The sequence below is a fragment of the Marmota marmota genome, unplaced genomic scaffold (genome assembly GCF_001458135.2).
Source record: "Marmota marmota marmota unplaced genomic scaffold, marMar, whole genome shotgun sequence".
In the NCBI taxonomy this organism is placed as follows: Eukaryota; Metazoa; Chordata; class Mammalia; order Rodentia; family Sciuridae; genus Marmota; species Marmota marmota.
The window spans coordinates 42,907,114-42,930,232 of record NW_026000057.1 but is presented as its reverse complement, the minus strand read 5'-3'; the positions used below and the strand labels follow the sequence as shown (position 1 = coordinate 42,930,232).

Here is a 23,119-nt window from a genome sequence, read left to right as displayed (position 1 = left end):
TATTAAAGTATCTCCTCACATGCTTACAAGTTACAAAAGAAAAATAAAGAGGAATTGTTTGGTGGAGAAATCAACATCACCTTGAACTGGTGATCAAAGTCAGCCTCTAGTTTGAGGAACATATGGACAAAATGTACCTCCAGATGTGATGGCCTTAGAGACAGAGTGTTGCAGCTGAAAATCCACAGGCTAAATCAAATCATGAGCAAACATTTGATGAGACCAAAATATGAAGTTTTCTTTTAAAAAACTACATGGTAACATACTTCAAAAATATCAAGATCAGAAAATACAAGGTATAGAAATGTTCTGAGACTGGATGCTGTATTAGAGGGAAAGAAATACTGAAAGGGCATTATTGTGTTAAGTTGAAAACTGGAATATGGATAGTAAAGCACTCTATCAATGTTGAATTTTCTGGCAAATGTAGTGTGATAGTAAGAAAGTACTCTATTTCTTAGGTAATAAACATTGAAATTTTAGGGGCAAAGGGCCTTGATATTTTTAAGTTACTTTCAAATGATACAGAAAAAGTTATATATAAATGTACATTTACATATTTCTGTATACACACATATATTTGATGACATGAATATGTTCACAGAGAGCACAAGGACTCTGTGAACATATTCATGTCATCATATATAATTATATAGACATGTAATTGTAACCAAAGTAATTTTTGGTTACAATTATATGTCTATGTACCATACAAAGGAACAAAAATGATTTTTAGAATTAGAAAAATATTAATAATAGATGTATATAGATAAATAGTACACAGGTGCTCTTTGTACTATTGATGTTCTATTAAATATTCAGTAAATTTGAATAATTACCAAATAAGATATCTAAAAATTTAAATGCAATTACATTTTATAAACTATATAATGAACTTATGATTGTTTTTAAAAATACATATTTAATTTTGGGGGGATTCTTGATAAATTTTGGGTATGAAAGTCACAGAGGCCAAGGACCATTGGTGCACACTGTGGATGGGTAGGTAGGGCTCTTCTCACTATCTCAAGTCTATTTTATGACATTAAGGAGAGCTGATTTGGTAGAACCCATTTACTAATATTATAATCCAGGGCAAGGCACTTAGTCTCTCTTAACTTTAGTGTCCTTCTATGTAAAGTTCAATCACTTGTTTTCTATACAGACTTTCAAGTAACAAGCCCTCCACAGTGCTATCTTTATGGGTGACCTGTGTGTTTCTGTGTTCTTGTCTGCCATGTCATTATGTGATTGGCAAGTAATTTTTGGTTATAATTATATGTCTGTGTACCATCACAAAGAAACCAAAAAACATTGTCAGGATAGTTCTTAAAATACAAGTTTTCATGCCCCTGTAAAGAAAATGGTTGGAAACACAAAGAAATGTAAGGATGAACCTTTAAAAGAAAGTCATATAGGAGTCATGCATGGTGATGCTCACGTGTAACCCCAGCTACTCAGGAGGCTGATATAGGAGGAACACAAGTTAGAGGTCAGACTTAGCAAGTTAATGAAACCCCATCTCAGATTTAACAAGAGCTGGGGATATAGCTCAGTAATAAAGTGTCCTTGGGTTCAATCCCCAGTACTGCCAAAGTATAGGGGGTAGAGTTGAGGAAGTAAAGATGAACAAGCAGAGATGTTTGGAAATCCTTGATATTAGGAAGAGCCTGATGCACATAGGAAGTTGAACCAACAATTGTAAGAAAAGTGGTTGATAGAGGATTTGCACAGGAAACACTTTTCCTCTGGGTGTGGGTGGACTATCATGACCTTGTTTAGTCCTGGTTCCACTGGCTTTTCAATCTCCAGATATTCATCCTCTGCTCTAAGTGGATATGTCTATATCAAATTAAGTTGTAATGATATTCATTTACAATAAATATAAGAAAAAATAGTGTTGTTTTTGTGTCATTTCTAACATTTCCCCTAGCATCTACACCCCACTCTATTAAGCATCAAGCCAGTGAAAAGTATAGAAAATGAGATTGTTGAAATATATGGTGGTCACCTAAATCCAAATTCAAATGATCACCATGAGAGCAAAGTTTTGTGTTGTTTGCTATGCAGTTTGTTATGTTTTATTCTTCTTTGTTTTATTGTGATTTAGTTCTCTGTATTTAAATTTTTTTTTCTTTTTCCTTTTTTAAACAGATCATCAGAAACTGGAAAGGGAAGCTAGAATCTGCCGTCTTTTGAAGCACCCCAATATTGGTGAGGAAATACTTTTAATGTATTTTAAGTGCTAATTTAACATGGATGTACTATATTGGACCACAATAAAAATGTTAACTTTAATAAGTGGAATATTTACAACTGTTAACAAATAGATTCCTACCTTTTGGTTTTAGTTACATTTGATTCTTCATAGTTTTTAATATGATTGTTTATTTTTTGATGCAATTGGTTTTTTGGATGCAATGTTCGAAGCAGGAATGGAAAATTAAAAACTATCTCCACAAATTAAACTAATCTTGGTTTGTGGAAATTAATATATTAATTAAATCAATAGTGTATGGTTCCTGTTGTGCTTAAAATTGACTACATAGCAACCAGTGAAAATACTGAGTGTAATTTGTAGATTAAGTAAATGAAAATTAGATAAACCCTGGCTATATTATATTAGCTTTATTTTAACGACATGTTTTGGAGTCTGCTATGTGAATTAATTCCAACGTCCCTCTATGGAGTCATTTGAAATGAAAATGATAATCCCTCACCTCATTTGGAAAATAGTCTTAAATGTAAAAATAAAACCAGTATACCCATTTTTGGGAAGATATCTATCTATCTATCTAGATAGATATCTTTTTTTTTTTCAAGAAGTAGTAATTGGGGCTGGGGATGTGGCTCAAGCAGTAGCACGCTTGCTTGGCATATGCAGGGCGCTGGGTTTGATCTTCAGCACCACATAAAAATAAAATAAAGATGTGTGTCCACCGAAAACTAAAAAATAAATATTAAAAAAATTCTCTCTCTCTCTCTCTTAAAAAAAAAAGTAGTAATTGTATATAAACTAACAGTTTAAAAAATAATATGTAGTAATGTTGAATAATGTTTTTATGTATAATTAAGAATTATTCATGTGCTGCTGATGAAGCATGGAGAGACAGAACTTATGCCATTTATTCAGTCAGCTGAATTCCTTTCCATTTATTCTGTAAAAAGATTATCTTGTATTTATTAATTCTATTCTATAAACTAATAAAATTATTTTACAGTATTATCCCTCATGAATTATAAGTAACTTGATAGTTTACACAATTTAAAATGATGAATAATAAAATAAGAAAAAGGGAAGATACAGCAGAAAGAAAAAATATATACGTAAGTTAGATTCTGTGACACTTAATTTATTTTAGAAAAACTTTAATTGTCCCAGCTCCCTCAGTTTTGTGAACCAAAGTATTTGTGATCTAGAAGTAGTGAGAAAAAAATGATAATGTTATAGAATTTGCAAAATCATTTACTAAGAAGATTTATAGTTCTTTGGTTTTCACATGTAGAACCATTCAGTACCTATTTCTGACTTGAAGTTTTGAGTGTCCTGCATTTAGTGGGTGCATCGAGTTAATCTGAAGCATACATACAGACAGAAGTCTAAAAGGAAACTTCTGATATTGGAAGAGAACAAAGCAACTCTGAAATGTAAATCAATCTGCTTACAAGAGTTTACCCCTGCTTGTAGGCAGCCATCTTCTCTCTGTGTGTTCACATGGTCTTCCTTGTGTGTGACATATGTGTCTTAATTTTTCTTTCTTGTAAGGATCCAAATCATGCTGGATTAGAGTTCATGCTTATGACCTCATTTTAACTTAATTACCTCTTTAAGCCCCTTTCTCCCAAAGACAGTCACATTCTGAGGTACTGAGGTAAAACTTGAATGTGTAAATCCGGTGGGATATAATTCAGTTCACAGAATTGGTGAAGAGAAATTGCATAATATTATCCATACTAGTTCAGTACTTTTCTTGCTCAGGTTTAAGAAAAAATAAAAGATTCATTTGGTGAATTTGCATTTCATATGTGAAAGGATTGTTGTTTGTTTGTTTATTTATTTATTTATTTTTGTTAAAAATCCTTCTGTGAAATTCAGTTTCTGTTGATAAGAAAACTAGCTTCCTTCATTTTCCCCCTGGAAGATTGAAGTCAAACATTCTAACAACTCTCAAACTAGACAAGAACGGTTTTCATTTGGACACCACATACAGAATAACATTATCTTAAAAAAGGAAATGTTGTATTGTCCCGACCGGCAGGACACATCAATGACAGTGGCGAACCTAGGTGGGGAGGAATGAAGGGACAAGAGACATGAGGGATGACAGCAAGACAGGAGTTCTGTTTCAAGCTGCAAACTTTTATTGTTCACACAGGGGTATTTATATGCTGGGGATGGGGAAGCTCTCTGGGGATGGGGAAGCAGTTGCTGGATGTCTTCACAAGGTGAGATAACCTCAGGATGTCTCAGGGAGATAGATGGCTGCAGGATGTCTCCCAGGCAGGATGTCTCCCAGGGGGCTGTTTCTTGTAAGTGTCAGGCTATTCTTTGAAGGAGAATTTCCTTCTAGCCCCTGGCATTGTATACTGGGGAAAGTTCTAGTTTTGTGACCTAGACAGCATCATCAACATATACACTGACAAAATATGTACTTTTTTTCATGACTCTATAGTGACTAAACAGTTTCTTGGTTACCTCACTTGAAGGTTTTCCCATCTCAACTGATTTCAGGAGTACAAAAAGAGATATGGGAATTTCAATTCCTTGAATACTAGTAGGATTGGCTTCTAGCCACAGGAGAGACTTTTTTTAGTGAATCTGTGCTTCAGAACATATAAATCACAGATTAACTTTGTACAACAGGATCTCAAAAGTCCTAATACCGGAATCCATCTATATCACTCATTTCCTCAATAAGCTACTCTTGGGGAGTATGGGCAGAAAAAAGGCAGACCCATGTCCCTGCTCATATGAGACTGTGCTGTTGCAGGAGATGGGAAATGAATAAAGAAGGTTAGATAGTGATAAACTTTGAGGGGGAAAAGGGAAAACAGGGAAGGGAAATACAGAACATCATGGGATTCCAATTTAAATAGCTAGGTAGTACCACATCAATGAGAAGGTGACATTTGAGTAAAGACCTACCAGCCAGGAAGAAGCAAGTCATTCAGTTCTTTGGGGGGTGGGGGACCACATGCAGGCAGAGAAAATAAATAGCCTTTGGGAAGGCCCTGAGGCAGGACCTTGCCCAGTGAATTCTACCAAAGCTTTTTATTTAATTACAGAAGTAAAGGTAATTTATTTTTTATTTTGTCTTGGCTATTTTAATTGATGAGTCTCCAAGTCATGTAATCTGGTAATGTAGTATTTACTCCCATAAAGAACAGTGATTTTAAAAGAACAGCAAAAACAGTGGCAATTGTCAAGAATGTAGGCAAAAGCCACTAAACAGATAGTTTAAAGATAGATGCCACAAATGGTCAGTCAGAATGTGATCCTGTGATCCCAGGGACAGGCCAATAGTGTGGTGAGCAGATGGCTTCTGTTCCCTTTGGGATCATTGTACCTAGTTAGTACTATCATTGCACCTAGTTAGCAGTACCCTGTAGATCACCAGCACTTACTACCAAGTCACACTGCACAGGGAAAATAGCATCTGGCCTTGACTTCCCTGAAAGGCATAGTGTGATGTCTATGTAATGTACGACCCCATCCCCTTCTTCCTTTCCTCTATTTTATTATTTGTTCTGTTATTTTATTCTTTCCTCTATTTTGCTATTTAAGCTCTGTTAAGTTTCAAAACCTCAAGGAAGGAGATACTATTTCTGACAATTTTTCCCCTGTGAAAATTTGCTTTTCATTTTTATGTGTTTTTCTTTTGGCATAGAATCAATAATCTTGAGAACTTGCAGCAAGTAAAAGGTTTCTCCCAAAGAAACACATTTTAAACCAACCTAAAGTGGTAATTTATGAAACCACTTTTTTTTCCAGGGTTATTTTTTATGTTTTTCTGATCTTAAAATTCATATACACACTTAATGGAAAATTTGGAAAATACAATGATGTATGAAGATGAAACCAATGAAGACAGTTTTAATTTTTATTTTATACATTTCTACTTTTCATATTAAATCTGTGTGTATATGTACATGTATATATATATGCATATTTGTATATGTATATGTATAAATTTTCAACATTCTCTTGTGCACATTTTCATATCCTTTCCATAGACCATGAGGATTGCCTCACTTGACAAAATTTCCTTTATTTTTAGAACTTTATTTTGTTTATCTTTTTATGTGGTGCTGAAGATCCAACCCAGTGCCTCACATGTGCTAGGCAAGCGTCCACCACTGAACTTCAAGCCCAGACCTCCACAAAATGAATTGAGTAGCCATTGCCAAGCAGTGTTCTGGGATGTACTCAGTGGTGATGAAGCAGTGATCAACAGAGATGATGTCTCTCTCTGCTTTCCCATAGCTTTGCTTCCTAGTGTGGAAACAAACACCATGATAACAATGTAAGGATGATTTTTATGCAGATAATTGAAAGTCAGTTTGCTACCAACAGACTGGATGGCTGTGGTCAAAAAGAAACAGAGCCAGACATTAGTTGAAGGCAGTAAAAACATTTTTTTTCCCCCCTGAAAAGTTGCAACAGGGGAAAGAGCTGAGACTTAGATATCAAGGATGGGGAATGAGGAAGTTGATAAGATATCAAAGGTGGGGCATGATTTATAGGGTTCTTCACTGACACTTCCCTAATGAGGCTAGGGACTGAGTCCAAGAACAAGGCTTGATTGAAGAGCAACCTGTCCAAAGTCTGGTCAAAGTGACATGACAGGCAAATATGACCGTGTAGGTCACATTTAAACTAATATCTGATTGAAGATGAAGCCATCAGTAAAAATAAATTAAAAAAAAATAAAAAATAAAAAAAAACAAGGGAGAGAATTAAATTACAGCAGATGGGATAGAGAGAGAAGATGGGAGGGGAGGGGAGGGGGGATAGTAGAGGATAGGAAAGGTAGCAGAATACAACAGTTACTAATATGGCATTATGTAAAAATGTGGATGTGTAACCGATGTGATTCTGCAATCTGTATACGGGGTAAAAATGGGGGTTCATAACCCACTTGAATCTAAAGTATGAAATATGATATGTCAAGAGCTTTGTAATGTTTTGAAGAACCAATAATAAAAAAAAAAAAAAAGCCATGGAGAAAGCAGTTCAGGCAGAGGGAGCTTCCCTTGTTAGGGGAATAGTGGAGAGACCTGTGGATCGCCTCCCATGGGAGAAAGGGGAGTGAATGAGCAGGCCAGGTAGGTATCTAGTCACAGGGCTTTGTAAATAGGGTTGAGGGGTGTGGGTCCCACTCTGAGTGCCATGGGAAGCCAGTGGAAGGATATTAAGCCAGAGAGCATTATTATACAATTGACTCTGTCTGCTGTGTGTAAAATGGATTGTAGTCACATGCACACAACCAGGGACAAATAGTATTCAGTCAGTATGTCATAATCCAGTGTGTACCACTGCAGTGCCCTTCAGCCACATCTTTTTGGGTAAGAATTTAAATACCTCCAGGCTGGTTCCCTTGGGTGTGATCCACATAGTCTATGAAAAGCACTCTCATCCTTTTGTTCAATAAATTTGGGAGTACAGGCAATTTCCTAAGCAGTTCCATCTTTGTACTCCCCTGGAAAGATTGTAGCTGACATTGAGGTGTTGAAGCAATCTGGAGAGAACCTCTTCTTTGTGTGTTTTTGTTATGACTTAATTTTTGCTCATTTTACTCATCTTTTAATAAAATTGGTTTATTTTCCCTTGAGATATGGACACATTTGTGACAAACCAGAAATGTTGAGCTGTATGTCAACATATCCGTTAATGAAGGGATTCCTTTCAGATATTGAAGTAAAATATTTGAGGTAATTGCCAGATTGTTTTCAAAATTACTCTATATTTGAACTAATTTTGTGTTTGATTTTTGATCAGTATTTTTATGGAGGAATTTGTTGAAAAGTGTGGTGAAACCCAAATAACTAAAAACAGTGAAAGCAACTAGGAAAACTAACAAACAAGCATTCATTTAATCCAACTATGTGAATTTGAAGACACCTGGGCCAGCAAGGGAAAAGAGAAAATAGCAACAGCTTTGAGCTGGCTCATCTGATGCCCCAGGTGAGAAGATGCGATACCCACCATATATCCACATAGGCTTTTTTTGTAATGAGAGCACTCTTTGAGGTAACTTTCCAGCTGGTGGGATGATAAATTCGGTGGCTCGGCTATTCCACTCTCTGAAGACTTTTGTATGTATTCTGTATAGACTGCTGAATGACTGCGATGATTTTTTGAAAGTTTGAAGGAACATTTAACTTTGTAGATCAACACTACCTTTGAAAGGCAAACCTTTGTAGATGCAGCTCAGTGAACCTCAGCAGGTAGAGAGGGAGTCCAGGGAGGGGCTGAGTGGCCCTATCAGTCTAGTCTGTTATGCCCTGGAACCCCTACTACAATGAATTAACCTTTCTGAGATCACATCATAACTTATGATTACCACATTCCTACCAGCTCTTCTAGCACTACCCCCAAATATATAAGAATGCTCACATGTAGTTTGTAGTAGGCAACAAAAGCCAGCTCCCCAGAATCAGTGGACCCATCTATTCTGCTACTGATACTGATCTGCTGTGTGAGCTGCTGCACATCCCGTCTGCTTTACACCTCTTTGTAGAGCAGAGAAAGTATTTACCTTTTTATTTCTGTCTGAGAATCATTACAGAGAATTTGATATTAGATAATGCACTTATTTTACAGAAGATTAGATGTACTTTGGAAGATAATTAATTTAAAGAAACAACTTTGAGCTGGTTCATCTGATGCCTGAGTGCATTATCATGGGCACAGCTTATCAAGGGGTAACTAATTAATCCACTTCATAATGTTTAATAGTTTGTTTCTGAGAGATGTAGTCCCAACAATGGAAAAACATGTTTCGCAAAGTTTTGTGTATCATAAATTATGTGGCATAATATTTATGTATTGTATATGCTATAAAATATGTAAAATATATAATATAGGACATATTGCATATAATCATAATATTGTAATAACAGATCTTATAGATTTCCTAGTTGAAACTATAGTTTTTAACTTTTTAATAATTGAGGAAACAAAAAAAAGCTCTGTGACTTGTTTACAGTCTCAATTCTTTAATGACATTGCCAGTCCTAAATTCCCTCCCTGTCTCTCTTTGCCATACTGAAAATTGAACCCAGGGCCTCACCCATGGTAGCAAGTGTCCTACCACAGAGCTACACTCCCACCCCTTTTTATTTTGAAAGTCTCCCTAAGTCATCCAAGTTGGTCTCAAACTTGAGATTCTTCTGTGCTAGTCTCCTGAATAGCTGGAATTACAGACGTGTGCACCAACACCTGGCCTCAATTCTTGACCATCTCTATAAGCAGATACTGATGTTTATAGACTCTAACTTGGAGCAACAAGATTTAAAAGGTGAGCTGGATGTGGTGGCGCACACACCTAAAATTTTAGAGACTCTGGAGGTTGAAGCAGGAGAGTGGTAAGTCTGAGGCCAGCCTCAGCAATTTGATGAGTCCCTGTTCTCACAATATAAATTAAAGAGAAGTCTGAGAATGTGGTTCAGTGGAAGAGCACCCCTGGGTTCAATCCTAGCACTGCAAAACAAACAAACAAACAAATAAGTAAATAATAAAAGATTAAAGGTATTGGTGTTTTTGTTCCCTTTCAAGGAAAATTTTGAGTTGGTTTTGTTTCAAATCAATTCTTTCCCTGATAGGGTAGGCATTAGGTTAAAAGGTTCTAATACTGATGTAACCCTGATATGGAACTGTTATAGTTCAGCAGAATGCTCTGCCTGCACAGGTTTTATTGTTTGACATTTTTAACAGCACATGAAATTCCATATGCTGACAGGTGGAGACTTAAGAATATAGAAAAGCCTTTTCTTTCTATAAAAAGCGGGTTTCCAATGCTCATGAGTGATAATGACATTTAGGATCTATGTAATTTTCTTTCCTTAAAATGTAAAACCAGAAGGGCCCTTTCAAATTACTTAGACCAAACTAAGTTTTGTAGATAGAGACTGGAGGTTTTAGTAGCAAAGTAATAGACCCAAGGTCATCCACTGATCTCCAAAGAGATGGTATCTCTTATTTTTCTTGACCTTGGAGGTAGGAGGTCTTACTTCAGAATAGCTTAACTGTATCTTAGGTGTTTCTGGTCTTCGCAAAATACCATTCCTCAGATTTTTATAAAACAAAATTAACTATCCTTCTTTAATCGTTTGCTCTTTTAACCAATGACTTCATCCAACCCATACATTATGCCGGTTTATTGGTTTATTCCATTCTGCATGCAGTCCTCTTCCAGCTTCCTCGGGTTCTACAAGGAACCAGTGCTATCACATTTCATAAGCTTAAACTCTAAATAAATATAAAACTCAGGTATGCCCAGTAATTATCTATCAAATGAGCAAGTTTCTTAATGTATCTATCGCTGAAATATTTCAGTTTTTGAACCTTTAAAAGAAAGTCACATAGGAGTGATGCACAGTAGTGCCCTCCTGTAATCCCAGTGAAATCTAAAGGCTGAGACAAGTTCCAGGCCAGCCTCAGCAACTTAGCAAGACTCTGCCTGTCTCAAAAAAAAAAAAAAAAAAAAAAAAAAAAAAAAAAAACAAAACTATTCATCAAAACAAATTTTATTAGACAACCTTGGCAATCTTGATTCCTTACTTTGCACACTAAAGGATAATGAAATTTATTTCAATAAAATATAGTAATTCAGTCTTTTAGCTAATTTTGACAGGTTTTCTCCCTAGTTGCTTTAGATCAGTGGTGTGTTACAGTGTATGTAGCAGTTACAAAGTATCCTCTAACGAAACGGAAACATATATGTATATATTTAAGTTTGTCATGAGATTTTTCTGTAAAGTAGAAAATATTATTTTTGAGACAATAAATGAACTGGATGTTTGTGACGCAGTTATTTAGTTTTCATTTAAGAAACATTTAGTGTTTAAATAGTGAAATGACAGTGTTGGGTTTATTTGAACAGAATTGCTCTGGCTGCTGAAAATCTGTCCATATCACTTCTTGAATCAGAAACTTATCATGGTTTCCCACTGGACCAAGGACAAGTTGGAGTCCTCACAAGGCCTACAAAGCCATACACTGTGATGGCTCCCCTTCCCTCTTACTTTCTGATCTTAGCTGGACTTGTCTGCCCTGGGTTGCTCTGCATCAGCCTCTGGTGTCTTCCTCCTGTAGGCTTTGCCTGGAGTTCTTTCTGAGAGCTCTGCTGCTCCGGCAGCAGGTGGTCATGCTTGCTCCTCCAGGCGTCTGCCCATCCATCACCATCAGGAGGGGAAGCCTTCCCTGACAGCTCTGTGCGAAAGAGCAGCTTCCCTCCTGAACCCACCCCAGCACTCCCCATCATCCTTTCTTGCTCTACTTATTCTCTGTCACACTCAGAGAATAAATATTTTGTAGTTTCTTGTGGATTTGATTATTTCCCTCCCACTAGAATACAAAACCCCAAGAAGGCAGGGAATTTGCTTATGTACTGTCAGACCTAAAACAGCATCTGGACTGGGATCATTGCTCTGTAAATAATCTCACAGGAATTAAACCCTGCATGGGTACTTTTAGTTTTGTTAAGTTCAAATTTAGATATTTGGAAGGGAGACAAACACTTCTATTAATATAATTATAAAGAGTCATATAAATTTTTATTCATGACATAGCTATTTTTTGTTTTCAAGCACAAGGGGCATCTCCAGGCTTTTGATTTTCTTCTAGATAGAATGAGTCTAGTGGCCAGTCATTGACCCACACCTAAGCAAAGATTGTTCAACAGGAAAGAAAACACATGGCTCCTACCTGGTTTGGCAAGTCAATAAACCTCATGAGTCAGCCTGCCCTTTTATTATTGCTTGACCTTCCTAAATATCCCTTTATTTCTAATCTGACATTACCATCCTGCTGGGGGTGGGGGGGGGAATATTGGCTGAGACCTTTTTGGCAATCTTTGGTGTGTTTTCTAACACCCTTTAGAATTTGAATCCTCTTTGTCAGGACTGTCAAGGACTGATGTCTCTTTCATCTGAAAGACCCCTACAACTGTTGGCTGCCTCCTCACCTTCCAGGAGATCATCTTATGATACCCCAGAAAGCAGAATTTACTATCAATAAAAATCATAGATTCCTTCTACCCTTTGTCAAATTGCATATTGATTCTAGTAAGGCTAGAGGAACCTCGTTCTTATATATGTATGCTTATTTAATTTGACTCCAAAGCAAAAACCTGTTTTTCAGATGAAATTACCAAACTAGTCAATAAAGAAGGGCTTGGTTGTCTCTCCTGGCTACCCCTATAACAGGCTTGCATGTCCCATGTGATCGCTTTAAAGGTCTTGAGAGCCCTGCTCTGGAGCATGGATTGCAGATGTTTTCTTTTTTTTTTTTTAATTTTTATTATTAGTTGTTCATAACATTACATAGTTCTTGACATATCATATTTCATACATTTGATTCAAGTGGGTTATGAACTCCCATTTTTACCCCGCATACAGATTGCAGAATCACATCAGTTACATATCCACTTTTTTACATAGTGCCATACTAGTGTCTGTTGTGTTCTGCTGCCTTTCCTATCCTCTACTATCCCCCCTCCCCTCCCCTCCCCTCCCATCTTCTCTCTCTACCCCATCTACTGTAATTCATTTCTCCCCCTTGTTTTTTTTCCCTTTCCCCTCACTTCCTCTTATATGTAATTTTGTATAACAATGAGGGTCTCCTTCCATTTCCATGCAAAGCACCCCTTGTAAATGTGTTAGGCTTTGCAGCCATGCTTTATTGTGAGACTTTACCATGGTCGCATGGGAGCAGCCACAGCCATGTTATAAATGAAGGTGTAGGGATGTTTCAGTAAAACTTTAATCATGGACACTGAAGTCTGAGTTTCATTTATGGTTACATGTCATACGATAGTATTTGATTTTCTTTTTATCATTTAAAAATCTAGAAACAATTCTCACTTTACAAGCTGTAGAAAAATCAATGGTGGGCTGGATTTGGCCTTTGGGTCCTAGTTTGCTTGCTAGTCTGCTCTAGAGTCTAGAAGAACTTGTCAGCTAAACTTCCTAGAGCTTTCTTTCTTGGATCTGGCAGACAGCTTTATCTGTGTCTCCTGGTCACTTTGTGTATTCTGAATCTCTAAATTGAGAAGCTAAAATATCTGGGTCCAGTTATGACCTGCATTGCTTTCCACTTCTGAGGTCCTCTTGTTCTGGAAGATAGGGCCATTTCAGCTCTGAGTTTATCTCTGCTCTGGATTCCAGGTCTAATGTGACATGAAAAGTTTTACTCCTCTGCCCAGTTTTATTTTAGTATTGCTGTTGATCTTGCAGTTACCTATGCTCCCAGTTACCCATGGCTAGATTTCTTGCCCATGCTAAAGTTCTACATAGTTACTCCCATCTCTTGGCACCTTATCACCCAACCACACCTAAATAACCTTTGATTCTGGACTGAGTTTAGTACTTGAACTGATAACACTCAAGCCTTCCTTTTATCCTCTTTCCTTGGAACTGATTATCATTTTTAGATTATTTTTGAATTTACACACATATGCTACCTCTAGAATAACTCTGACCTTTGACCTTTTCTTCTACTTTTAAATATTTGACCTGTACATAACCAAAGTAAACTTTGTCTTCCTGTGACTGATTTGCTGCTAAGCCAGAAATCTGACAAGATTTTTGTTGTTAGTGTTTATTCTAATTATGCTAAGTTCTTTTCTTTTTGAATGCAACCCTCATCTATCCCCAAACAACTGAGTACACTAGGGTCTGCATCTCTTATGAAGTTGAAGTTAGAATGGTTTCAGTTGAGAGCTGGCCTTTTTAAATAACACAAACCCATTTTGACAGTAATGAGTATGAGCTGTGATGAAACAGGTTTGATGTAATAAAGACCCTTTCTATGAGAGTATAGAAAAGAACATACTCATCTTCATTTGCAAATATTTCATGAGTAGATTCCTACTGTCTTTGTACCTGTTTTTTTAATTGTAATCCTGACCTGTTCCCCTTAAGTACCCTGCCCAAGTTTAATCAGAATGGGGCAGAGTGATTACTGTGGAGGAGTCTAATATTCTTCAAAGAGAAAGGGTAATATTGCTCTGGGCATGTGGACCCTTACCCAGTGTAACAGAAATTTTCCCAAGTGAGGAAAATAAACAAACCACGTGAAGGCACACAGGCACATCTAGCAGGTTATCAAGATGGTCAGCGGACGGAAAGGCTGATGTTTCCACTGCTACATGTTGGAAATATCAACCCACATTCATTCACTGTGTCTAGATACCGGCTGGGAGCTGCCAAGAATGAACAATTCTTACTTTGTGTCAGTAGTGTACAGAATCCTTTGGTCTCTAAAGACTGTCAACACAGTTCTAAACCCTATTCTTACTGCTGGTGATTGATACTGCTGTTTTGGCTCTTTTACTTGGACTTTCTCTTCTGGGGCTCTGGACCATTTATTCTGCACACTTGAAGTTTGGACTTGTGAGCACCCATGCGTGACTTTGCAAACAGCTCTGTTTGTGACCTGAACCTATGATACTTGCCTCTGGCCTAGTGCTTCTGTCTCTTGCTGGACTTTTCTGCCCTGATTGCTTCATATCCTGGAAGACAGAATTCTCTCTGTCCCTTGAAATATCACATTTTTAGCATTTATTTTGAATGGCTGTAGACTGAAAAATACAATGTGACTGATTTTCTGGGAAAGATTTTCACTTCCGTGGATTTATTTATTTGGTATTTTAATTGTTCAATTTCTGTTTTAAAAATTTTTTTTAGATATTGATGGACCTTTATTTTATTCATTTATTTATATGTGGTACTGAGACCTTTATATGTGGACCTTTATTTTATTCATTTATTTATATAGAGGGCCTCACACATGCTAGGCAAGTGATCTACCACTGAGCCACAACTCCAGCCCCTAATTGTTCAATTTCTAATCACTGTGTTTTGTGACATAGAGATCTTTCCTACTATCCTTTGTTACATTATCTATTGTAAAACTGTTCAGATATCTCTTTTTTATGTTCTTAATTAAAAGTGTAGTATGTCTCTTTTATTCCACAAGTATATATTAACCCGACTACTATGTCCATTTTGCAAACCAAGGAATTTAATGATCGCTATGAATGGATCATTACTTAGCCTAGCAGAAATTGCATCCTGATTTTAATAAGTTACCAATAGCAATTTTCTGCCTTAGTATTCTCCTACTATTATAGAAATTATTGCTTGTATTTCTCCTTTATAGGTAACATAATTTTTGAAAAATACCTTGAGAAGTTATGGAAATAGTTTATAGAGTATTTTAATATCACCTTGAAGCTTGAATTGTTAAATTATTGAATAACTTCAGAACATGAAAGGCTAAGTAGTTGAGTATGGAAATGAACAAATAGATAATGGAAAACATAACTTCCAAAAAGTGGTATTTTATTAAACTAATCTTCGGATCTTTAGCTGCCAATCAATGAAAAGAAGCTTGAAATGTTCCCTAAACTCTAAGGTCTTTGATGGTTGCCATGGGTATATGGCCACAAAATGCTAACCACTCTGATGGCACTTTAAGTGTGAGAGAAGAGGAGCAGAGGTGAATGGAGGTTCTGACAGTATCCAGAGATGCCTTGATTTTCTGTAGTCCTGGAAAGGATCAGTTATGGAATCCTCCTACCTATCTCCCCAACTTGTACCCCACTATAAGATTATGGCTGCCTTGAGATGAAATTGACAGTAGAGCCCATCTTGAATAGGACTCCTGAGAAATAAGTCAAACATCCACTGAAGATTCAAAAGTAAACTCGTTTTAGAACAAGTAGCTCTGTTTTAGAACATGGTAACTCTGGACAAAATACAGTTAGGGTGAGCCGGACTTTCAGAGGGAGATTCAGAAGGGTTAAAAGAATTTAGATACATTATTTTCCCTTGATATAATTGCATAGACTTTGATTTCAACTTCACAGATTGACTAGGGATAGGCTCTATGAATCTACCATTTATTTATTTTTGGTCATTTGTTTTTTAAAATTTTACTTATTTATGTCTTATATCAAACACTGCATGGAATTCTGATACAGGTTTTCAAGGACCACAATTTATAAAAAACATTATTCAATCGTCTATTGAAGGGCATCTAGATTGGTTCCACAGTCTAGCTATTGTGAATTGTGCTGCTATGAACATTGATGTAGCTATATCCCTGTAGTATGCTCTTTTTAGGTCTTTTGGGAATAGTCCGAGAAGGGGAATAGCTGGGTTGAATGGTGGTTCCATTCCCAGCTTTCCAAGGAATCTCCATACTGCTTTCCAAATTGGCTGCACCAATTTGCAGTCCCACCAGCAATGTACAAGTGTACCCTTTTCCCCACATCCTCGCCAGCACTTGTTGTTTGACTTCATAATGGCTTCCATTCTTACTGGAGTGAGATGGTATCTTAGAGTGGTTTTAATTTGCATTTCATGCCCTTCAATATGCCCTTCAATAGATGAATGGATAAAAAAATGTGGCATTTATACACAATGGAATATTACTCAGCACTAAAAAATAACAAAATCATGGCATTTGCAGGGAAATGGATGGCATTAGAGCAGATTATGCTAAGTGAAGTTATCCAATCCCTAAAAAACTAATGCCGAATGTCTTCTTTGATATAAGGGGGTGGGAGCGACTCAAAACAGAGCAGGGAGGAAGAGCATGAGAAGAAGATTACCATTAGACAGGGACGTGAGGTGGGAGAGAATGGGAGAGAGAAGGGGAATTGCATGGAAGATGGAAGGAGACTCTCATTGTTATACAAAATTACATATAAGAGGATGTGAGGGGGAAGGGGAAAAAAAGGGAGAGAGAAATGAGTTACAGTAGATGGGGTAGAGAGAGGTGATTGGAGGGGAGGGGAGGGGAGGGGGGAGAGGAAGGGAATAGGAAGGGCAGCAGAATACAACAGACACTAGTATGGCAGTGTATAAACGTGGCTGTATAACCAATGTGATCCTGCAATTTGTACATGTGGGAAAAATAAGAATTCATACTCCATTTGAATCAAATGTATGATATATGATATGTCAAGATCAATGTAATGGTTTGAGCAACTAAAAAAAAGAATAAAAAACAACATTATTCAAGAGATGATGTTATAAAAACCTTAATTCTCAGTAAAGCTTTGGGCCAGGAGCCTTCTATTCAGCTCCACTGACACTAGTCTCCCTGTTCTCTTTTTCTTTTCCATACCAGGTCCAGGGAATAAACTCTGTAAGAAAGATTCTTAGATAAGAATAACCTGAAACTTATTGTGTTTAGATACTTAACATAATTAATTATCTTATTTAATTTCCCAACTATTCTGGAGGTATTAAAAATATTCCCACTTTTTAAATTTAGTTCACTGAATATTGAGCATTTACTATGTGCCTTGTTTAGATGAGGAAACTGAATCTCAAAGAGACTTACTTAATTTGACTGGGGTTACTTAGTTTATGGAGGGTGGAACCAGGATTCAAATACATTTGTTTGATTCCAAAGTTCACGTTTCTACTTTACAAGCCTTCTGTCCTTCACTTCCTTCCTTGTCCGTGCAAAGTGGCGAGAGCTCTCTGTGCAGCTGTATCACTTTTTATTTAAATAAAGCACTAGAAGGTGACCACTGTGGTACCCGATAATGTTGACAGGTTAGGACACTTATGAACATACTCAGCAGTTCAAGGGAGCATGAAATGAAGGGCCCAATACACAGATGGAAGAGAGAGGACCCTGGAAGGTTTTCTGCAGGGTATTGGACAGATTTGAATATCTCAAAGGACAAGAGTTAGGGAGAGAGGAAGGAACATCCTTGTCCCAACATCATGAAAGTTGAAAAGAGGCTGCGCACGGGACTCTGCCAGGTCATCATTCGACTCCACTTGTAAGGTGCTCACACTCTATGAACTGTGGTGAGGAATTCCCCCTTGTTTGCTTCTCACAGAGAAAAATCCCTTTTTTTCATGTCCTTAAGTTCCATTCCTTCTGAGCCTCCGAGTCTAGGCTTTTGTGAATTCTCAGTGAAACTGAGTGACTATTGCCTCCTCCTTATTACTAAGTCCAGTGGAGCCTTCTTGGTTCTGGTATTACTTGATGTTTCTCTTAGGTGAAAGTGTGAGTCACCTCCTTTGGGCTTTTGTAACACTCGTGTTTTTTAGCTTTCAATGTTATCTCTACACATTCCCAATCTCCTTTATGGGTGCCTCTTCCTCTGCCTCCCTCTGAAATCTACCCTGGGCATCTCATTCATACATACCCTGGTAATTCCTTAATCTCTCTTTTTGTTTAACATTTCCCTGCAGACGTGTTCCTCATTACCTACTGGAATATTTGAATGCCGGACTGACACCTTATTTGTAAAATGATTAATAAAATGGTCCTTGTTTTCCACCTGCCCCACCCAAACCGGTCTCCGCCCAAACCTGCTCCTCTGCTTGTTCCCAGCCTCACCTTAGAGCCTTTCCTACACTACAGATCTGGAGTCCTCTGGCACATTTTCTTTCTTGCCAGTTTGTTGCCGAAAGCTCGGTCCTTGTCCCTGCTGCCAATCCAAATACAAGGACACAGTTCTGAGATGAAGGAAGAAGAAGGTTTATTGCTTTGGTAGCAAAGGAGAAACAAGGGACTCCTGTCTCAAAGGCTGAGATTCTGCCCATCAGCCCAAACAGGGGGCTTTTATAGAGGTGACTCAAAGGCTGCAACCCACTGTTCTCTGTTGGAGTTGTAATTCCCTTGTTAATTTGGGAGATAGTCATTTTTGAGATCTGGCACCATCCCCAAAGACTGAATTACTTGATTCCTATGGTGGGAGTGTACTCAGGACAGATAACTCTGCCTAGGATGGGGAGCAAGGTAATCTTGCTTCCCCTGAGATTAGGGAGGGGAGAGATTATGGAGGAGCAGGGAGAAGGGAAGAGAAAGAAACATGTTCATTTTAAAAATAAGTTTCAGTGGCAGAGCAGCAAGGGTTATATTCAAGGCATAAAGTGGACCACTGCTACAAATTTATATAATCGCAGGACAGTTCTTCTCACTTGTTCTTCCTTGATGGCAAGTCCCCTTTTCCTTAATGTGAATGTCATCCCCCAGGCTCTCATAAACCTTTTCTTTTCTGAACTGCTTCACTTTGCTACTGAGAAAGCAATATTTTATTTATATTTAATTAATAATTAATTAATTTAGCAATACTGGAGATTGAACCTAGGGGTACTTTCCCACTGAGGTACATGCCCAGCCCTTTTAATTTTTTTTTTTTTTATTTTGAGGCAGGATCTTGATAAGTTGCTCAGGATGGCCTCAAACTTGCAATCCTCATGCCTCAGCCTCCAGAGTTGCTGACCTTAGAGTAATAAGGGATTACAGGATTGCCACCAGGATGTCCAGTGAAAGGGGTCTCTTAAAAATGCAGATTAGATCTACTAATCCCCTCTTTAAAATATTTCCAGGGCTCCTTAGTTCTTCAGGCTAAATTCTAAAATCCTAACATTGCACATTGCTATACACTTCAAATTCCCATAATTCTTCTCTATTTTCCAACTATTTTTCCCTCACCCCAATCCTACAATTTCAAATTTCTCATCTTTTCTGACTGTCTTTTCAATTTCTCCTTGTTGGTGGGAAAGGCTCATTTTTAACTTCTTCCTCTGATTATCTCTCTCTTCCTCAGACCTGTCCCTGAAACTACTCTCAGCTTTCCCTGACACCCCTAATTGGTATTCTGATAGGTGTACCTATGTACAAAGGTTCCTGACTGAAGGGCTGGATTTCTTTTGCTAATTTGCTCAGAGGTGCTGGTCAAATTAAGGGTGACTTTGGTCCCATGTTACCTATTTACATATCCTTATTTCCCCCAAACTTAGCTCTTTAGCCTGAAGGACTTGCCATTTTACCTTCAGGGTCAAACATACTGACTGTCCTTAAACTGTGGTGCAAACTATGGCATAAAAATCATACCCATTTATGTGCATCAGTTTAATAATTTACCATGTATTTTTATATTTTTTATTTTTTTTCTAATTCACAATAAGGCTGGTTGATTAGTCATGGGGAAGGGAAGGAAGCAGATTAAAATGGTAACTTTTAAATCACTTGGGAAGCTCTGCCCTGACCACCATTGTCTCCCTAATATATATTTGAATTCTCACTGTGTTTCTCTAAATCATTATTTTTTCCCCTAGTGACTGAATTAAGTTGGGGGCAGATTTGGAGGACATTCGACTAGTACTTTCTCTAAAGTTGCTTGTGCAAAAGCTGAGAAGAAGCATAACCCTAATGAATGTTTTTTTAGAAGCAGGTAGCTGCTTACTGAAGGTGAAATTTCTCTATTTTCTTAAACCTCATTTTGCTAAGGTCATAAACTGCTCTCATTGACTTCTACCTCTGATTCTAAATTATTCTCCCAAAAGTGTACCCAGTAGAACAGAGAGAGCATGTTGTATTCTGCATCTTCTAAGTACCTGTTCTTCCTCCTAGGGAGATATTCCCTGTATGTATCTATCCCCTGTGGGAATCATACCTCAGGAAACAAAATAATGAACTTCCTGCCTAGCTCTTGTTATTTACATGCTCACATTCTCCAAATACCCGATGGAGTGTTCTTTTTTCCTCTATGGTTTTCTCCTTTCCGTTTTTTTCCTCTCCTGCAGGCGCGCGCGCACACACACACACACACACACACACACACTCCTATATTTCATCTCTTTAGTCAGAGCTGCTCTAGTTTTTTCCTTCAAGGTGCATAGTTTTCAACCCCATCTGCTCAATCAGGCTTCCCCTTTTTTAAAAAAAAATTTAAATTGATTATTTAAAAATAAATGACAGCGGAATGCATTACAATTCTTATTACACACATACAGCAAAAGTTTTCATATCTCTGGTTGTATATAAAGAATACACTGAATGTGCTTCTTCCTATTAGGTGCAGAAAAATGTATGGAATTATTTGAGTGCTCTGGTAGCTTATAGCTTTTGCTCAGAGGAATCAGAAACTAAGAGTGAGACTGATGCCTCAGGCTCTAAAGTTACAAATTAGGAGGTGTTAATGAATAAGAGTGAATAGACAGTACCAGATTGAGGAAGAAGGTTAGATAGTACTATGGTCAAGAGAGTGTGGACATGGACACAGCTGCTATTCCTTCTTGCCTTTGGTGCAAAAAATGGTGTAGAACTAGAAATTAGTTCAGAGACCTTGAGTCCTTGTGTAAATATTTAGTATTTATTATTTCAAAAGCACTCCGCTGTCACCAGGATACAGTTTAGTAATTCCAGCTATCAGAAGGCTAAGGCAGGGGGATTGCAAGTTCAAGGCCAGCCTCAGCAACCTAGTGAGACCCTGTCTCAAAATACAATAAAAAAAGAGATAAGGATATTGCTCATGCTTGCCTTGCCTGTGTGAGGCCCTGGGTTCCTTGAACAGTACCACAGACATAAATATACAAACAAACAAACAAATAAACAAATAAATGAAACTTAAGGCAGCCTACCCAGTGAAAGCTCAGGAACTAACCTACAGACCAAAGAGAAAAAGGAAAAAAAAAAAAAAGAGAGAGAGAGACATTTTTATAGTTTCTAAAACAAAATGACATCATGTCTTCCCTGATGGTTTATCCTAATTTCCATCTAGATTTGTAGTACAGTGAAACTATACAGGATAAATTTTTAAGGGAATTTCCTGAATAGTTGGATTGTTGAGTACTTGCTGCTAACATTTTTGATTATGTGCCCAAACCAAAACAAAAGAATGCATTTAGCTTCCTCAATGAGGACTTGTGAAACCAAACACAAATGAAACCAAGGGAAGCAAGATAAGGGCTCACCAGTTTATGAAACTTGCTAATGGTACTTTAAATAACTCCCCTCCCCCCCCTCCGACTTTGCTCTCACTCATCTTTCTTACTCCACTTGATACATTTTTTATTATTTTGAAAAACAATCTGAAACATTGAGGATATGTCCCATTTTGGATCTAGAACTGTTGGGAGAAGTGTTACAAAAATCACTGCAGACTTAGACTTACACTTGGCCTACAAGATCAGACTCATCCATTTATTCTTCCATTTAGCAGATCTTTTTTGAATATTCATCATGTCCATTTTACTCTTCTAGACACCTGAAGTACGGCAATCAACAACAGCTGACACAATAACAAACAAGTAAAGGCTGTCAGAGGTCAGATTGCAATAAGTGGGCTGCAGCTGCAAGTGAGGAGGCGTGCTTTGCAGACACTGCTGGGAGAAGCCTCTCAGGGCCAGTTGATGGGAGCCTACCTGCCTCTGCTGAGAGCCGCACACAGCCATGCAGGATGGCAGGGGGTGGGGTGATGAGGCTGGAAGGTGACAGGAGCTGGTCAGTTGTGGTGAGGACCTTCCCTTTCCATCTAAGTGAGATGGTGTGATGAATTAAATGCCTTTCTCCACCCTGCAATACATGTGCTGAACCCCTAACCCCCAGGGTGAGACATTTATAGATGAGGCTTTGGAAGCCTCATATAAGGCTTCCCCCCTGCAAACTCTTCTGTTAATGTAACAGTATTCAGAGGTAAGATGAGAGGATTGTGAGAACTGTAAACCTTATAAGTTCATCCAAGTTTGAATGGTCTAACTGGGGGGTAACTGTAGGCAGGTAAAGTGTGGCTGGAGGAGTTGGATCACTGGGGGCTTGCCTACATTCCCTGGAAGGCTTCATCCCCACTCCCCACCCCTCAGCCCCACTTCCTGGTTTCCCTGAGTAGAGGAGGCCTTCTCCATCTTACCCTTCCAACATGATGTTCTACCTCATATTGTGCCCAGAGTAATGGAGTTGGCCCATGGACCAAATCTCCTCTAAGTTGTTCTTGTCAGATATTTTGGTCAAAGAGACAAAAGGCTGACTAACAGAAGTGGTTAGGTCAAAATGGAATATTGAAGGTGGGACTCTCATGATATAGAATTAGAATCCTTATAAGAAGACCGGAGCTTTCTCTCCCCAGCATCTGAG

At 37.8% G+C, this 23,119-nt stretch overlaps 1 protein-coding gene across 34 annotated transcripts in view; it reads left to right on the top strand.

Moving 5' to 3' along the window:
- The window catches only part of Camk2d (calcium/calmodulin dependent protein kinase II delta), a 307,183-nt gene that overhangs the window by 94,566 nt on the left and 189,498 nt on the right, over positions 1–23,119 (top strand). For all 34 annotated transcript variants that reach the window (XM_048813825.1, XM_015484659.2, XM_048813827.1 and 31 more), the window contains exon 3: positions 2,155–2,214. In XM_048813825.1, the coding sequence (XP_048669782.1) occupies positions 2,155–2,214 (60 nt within the window). The remainder of the gene's footprint in view (positions 1–2,154; positions 2,215–23,119) is intronic.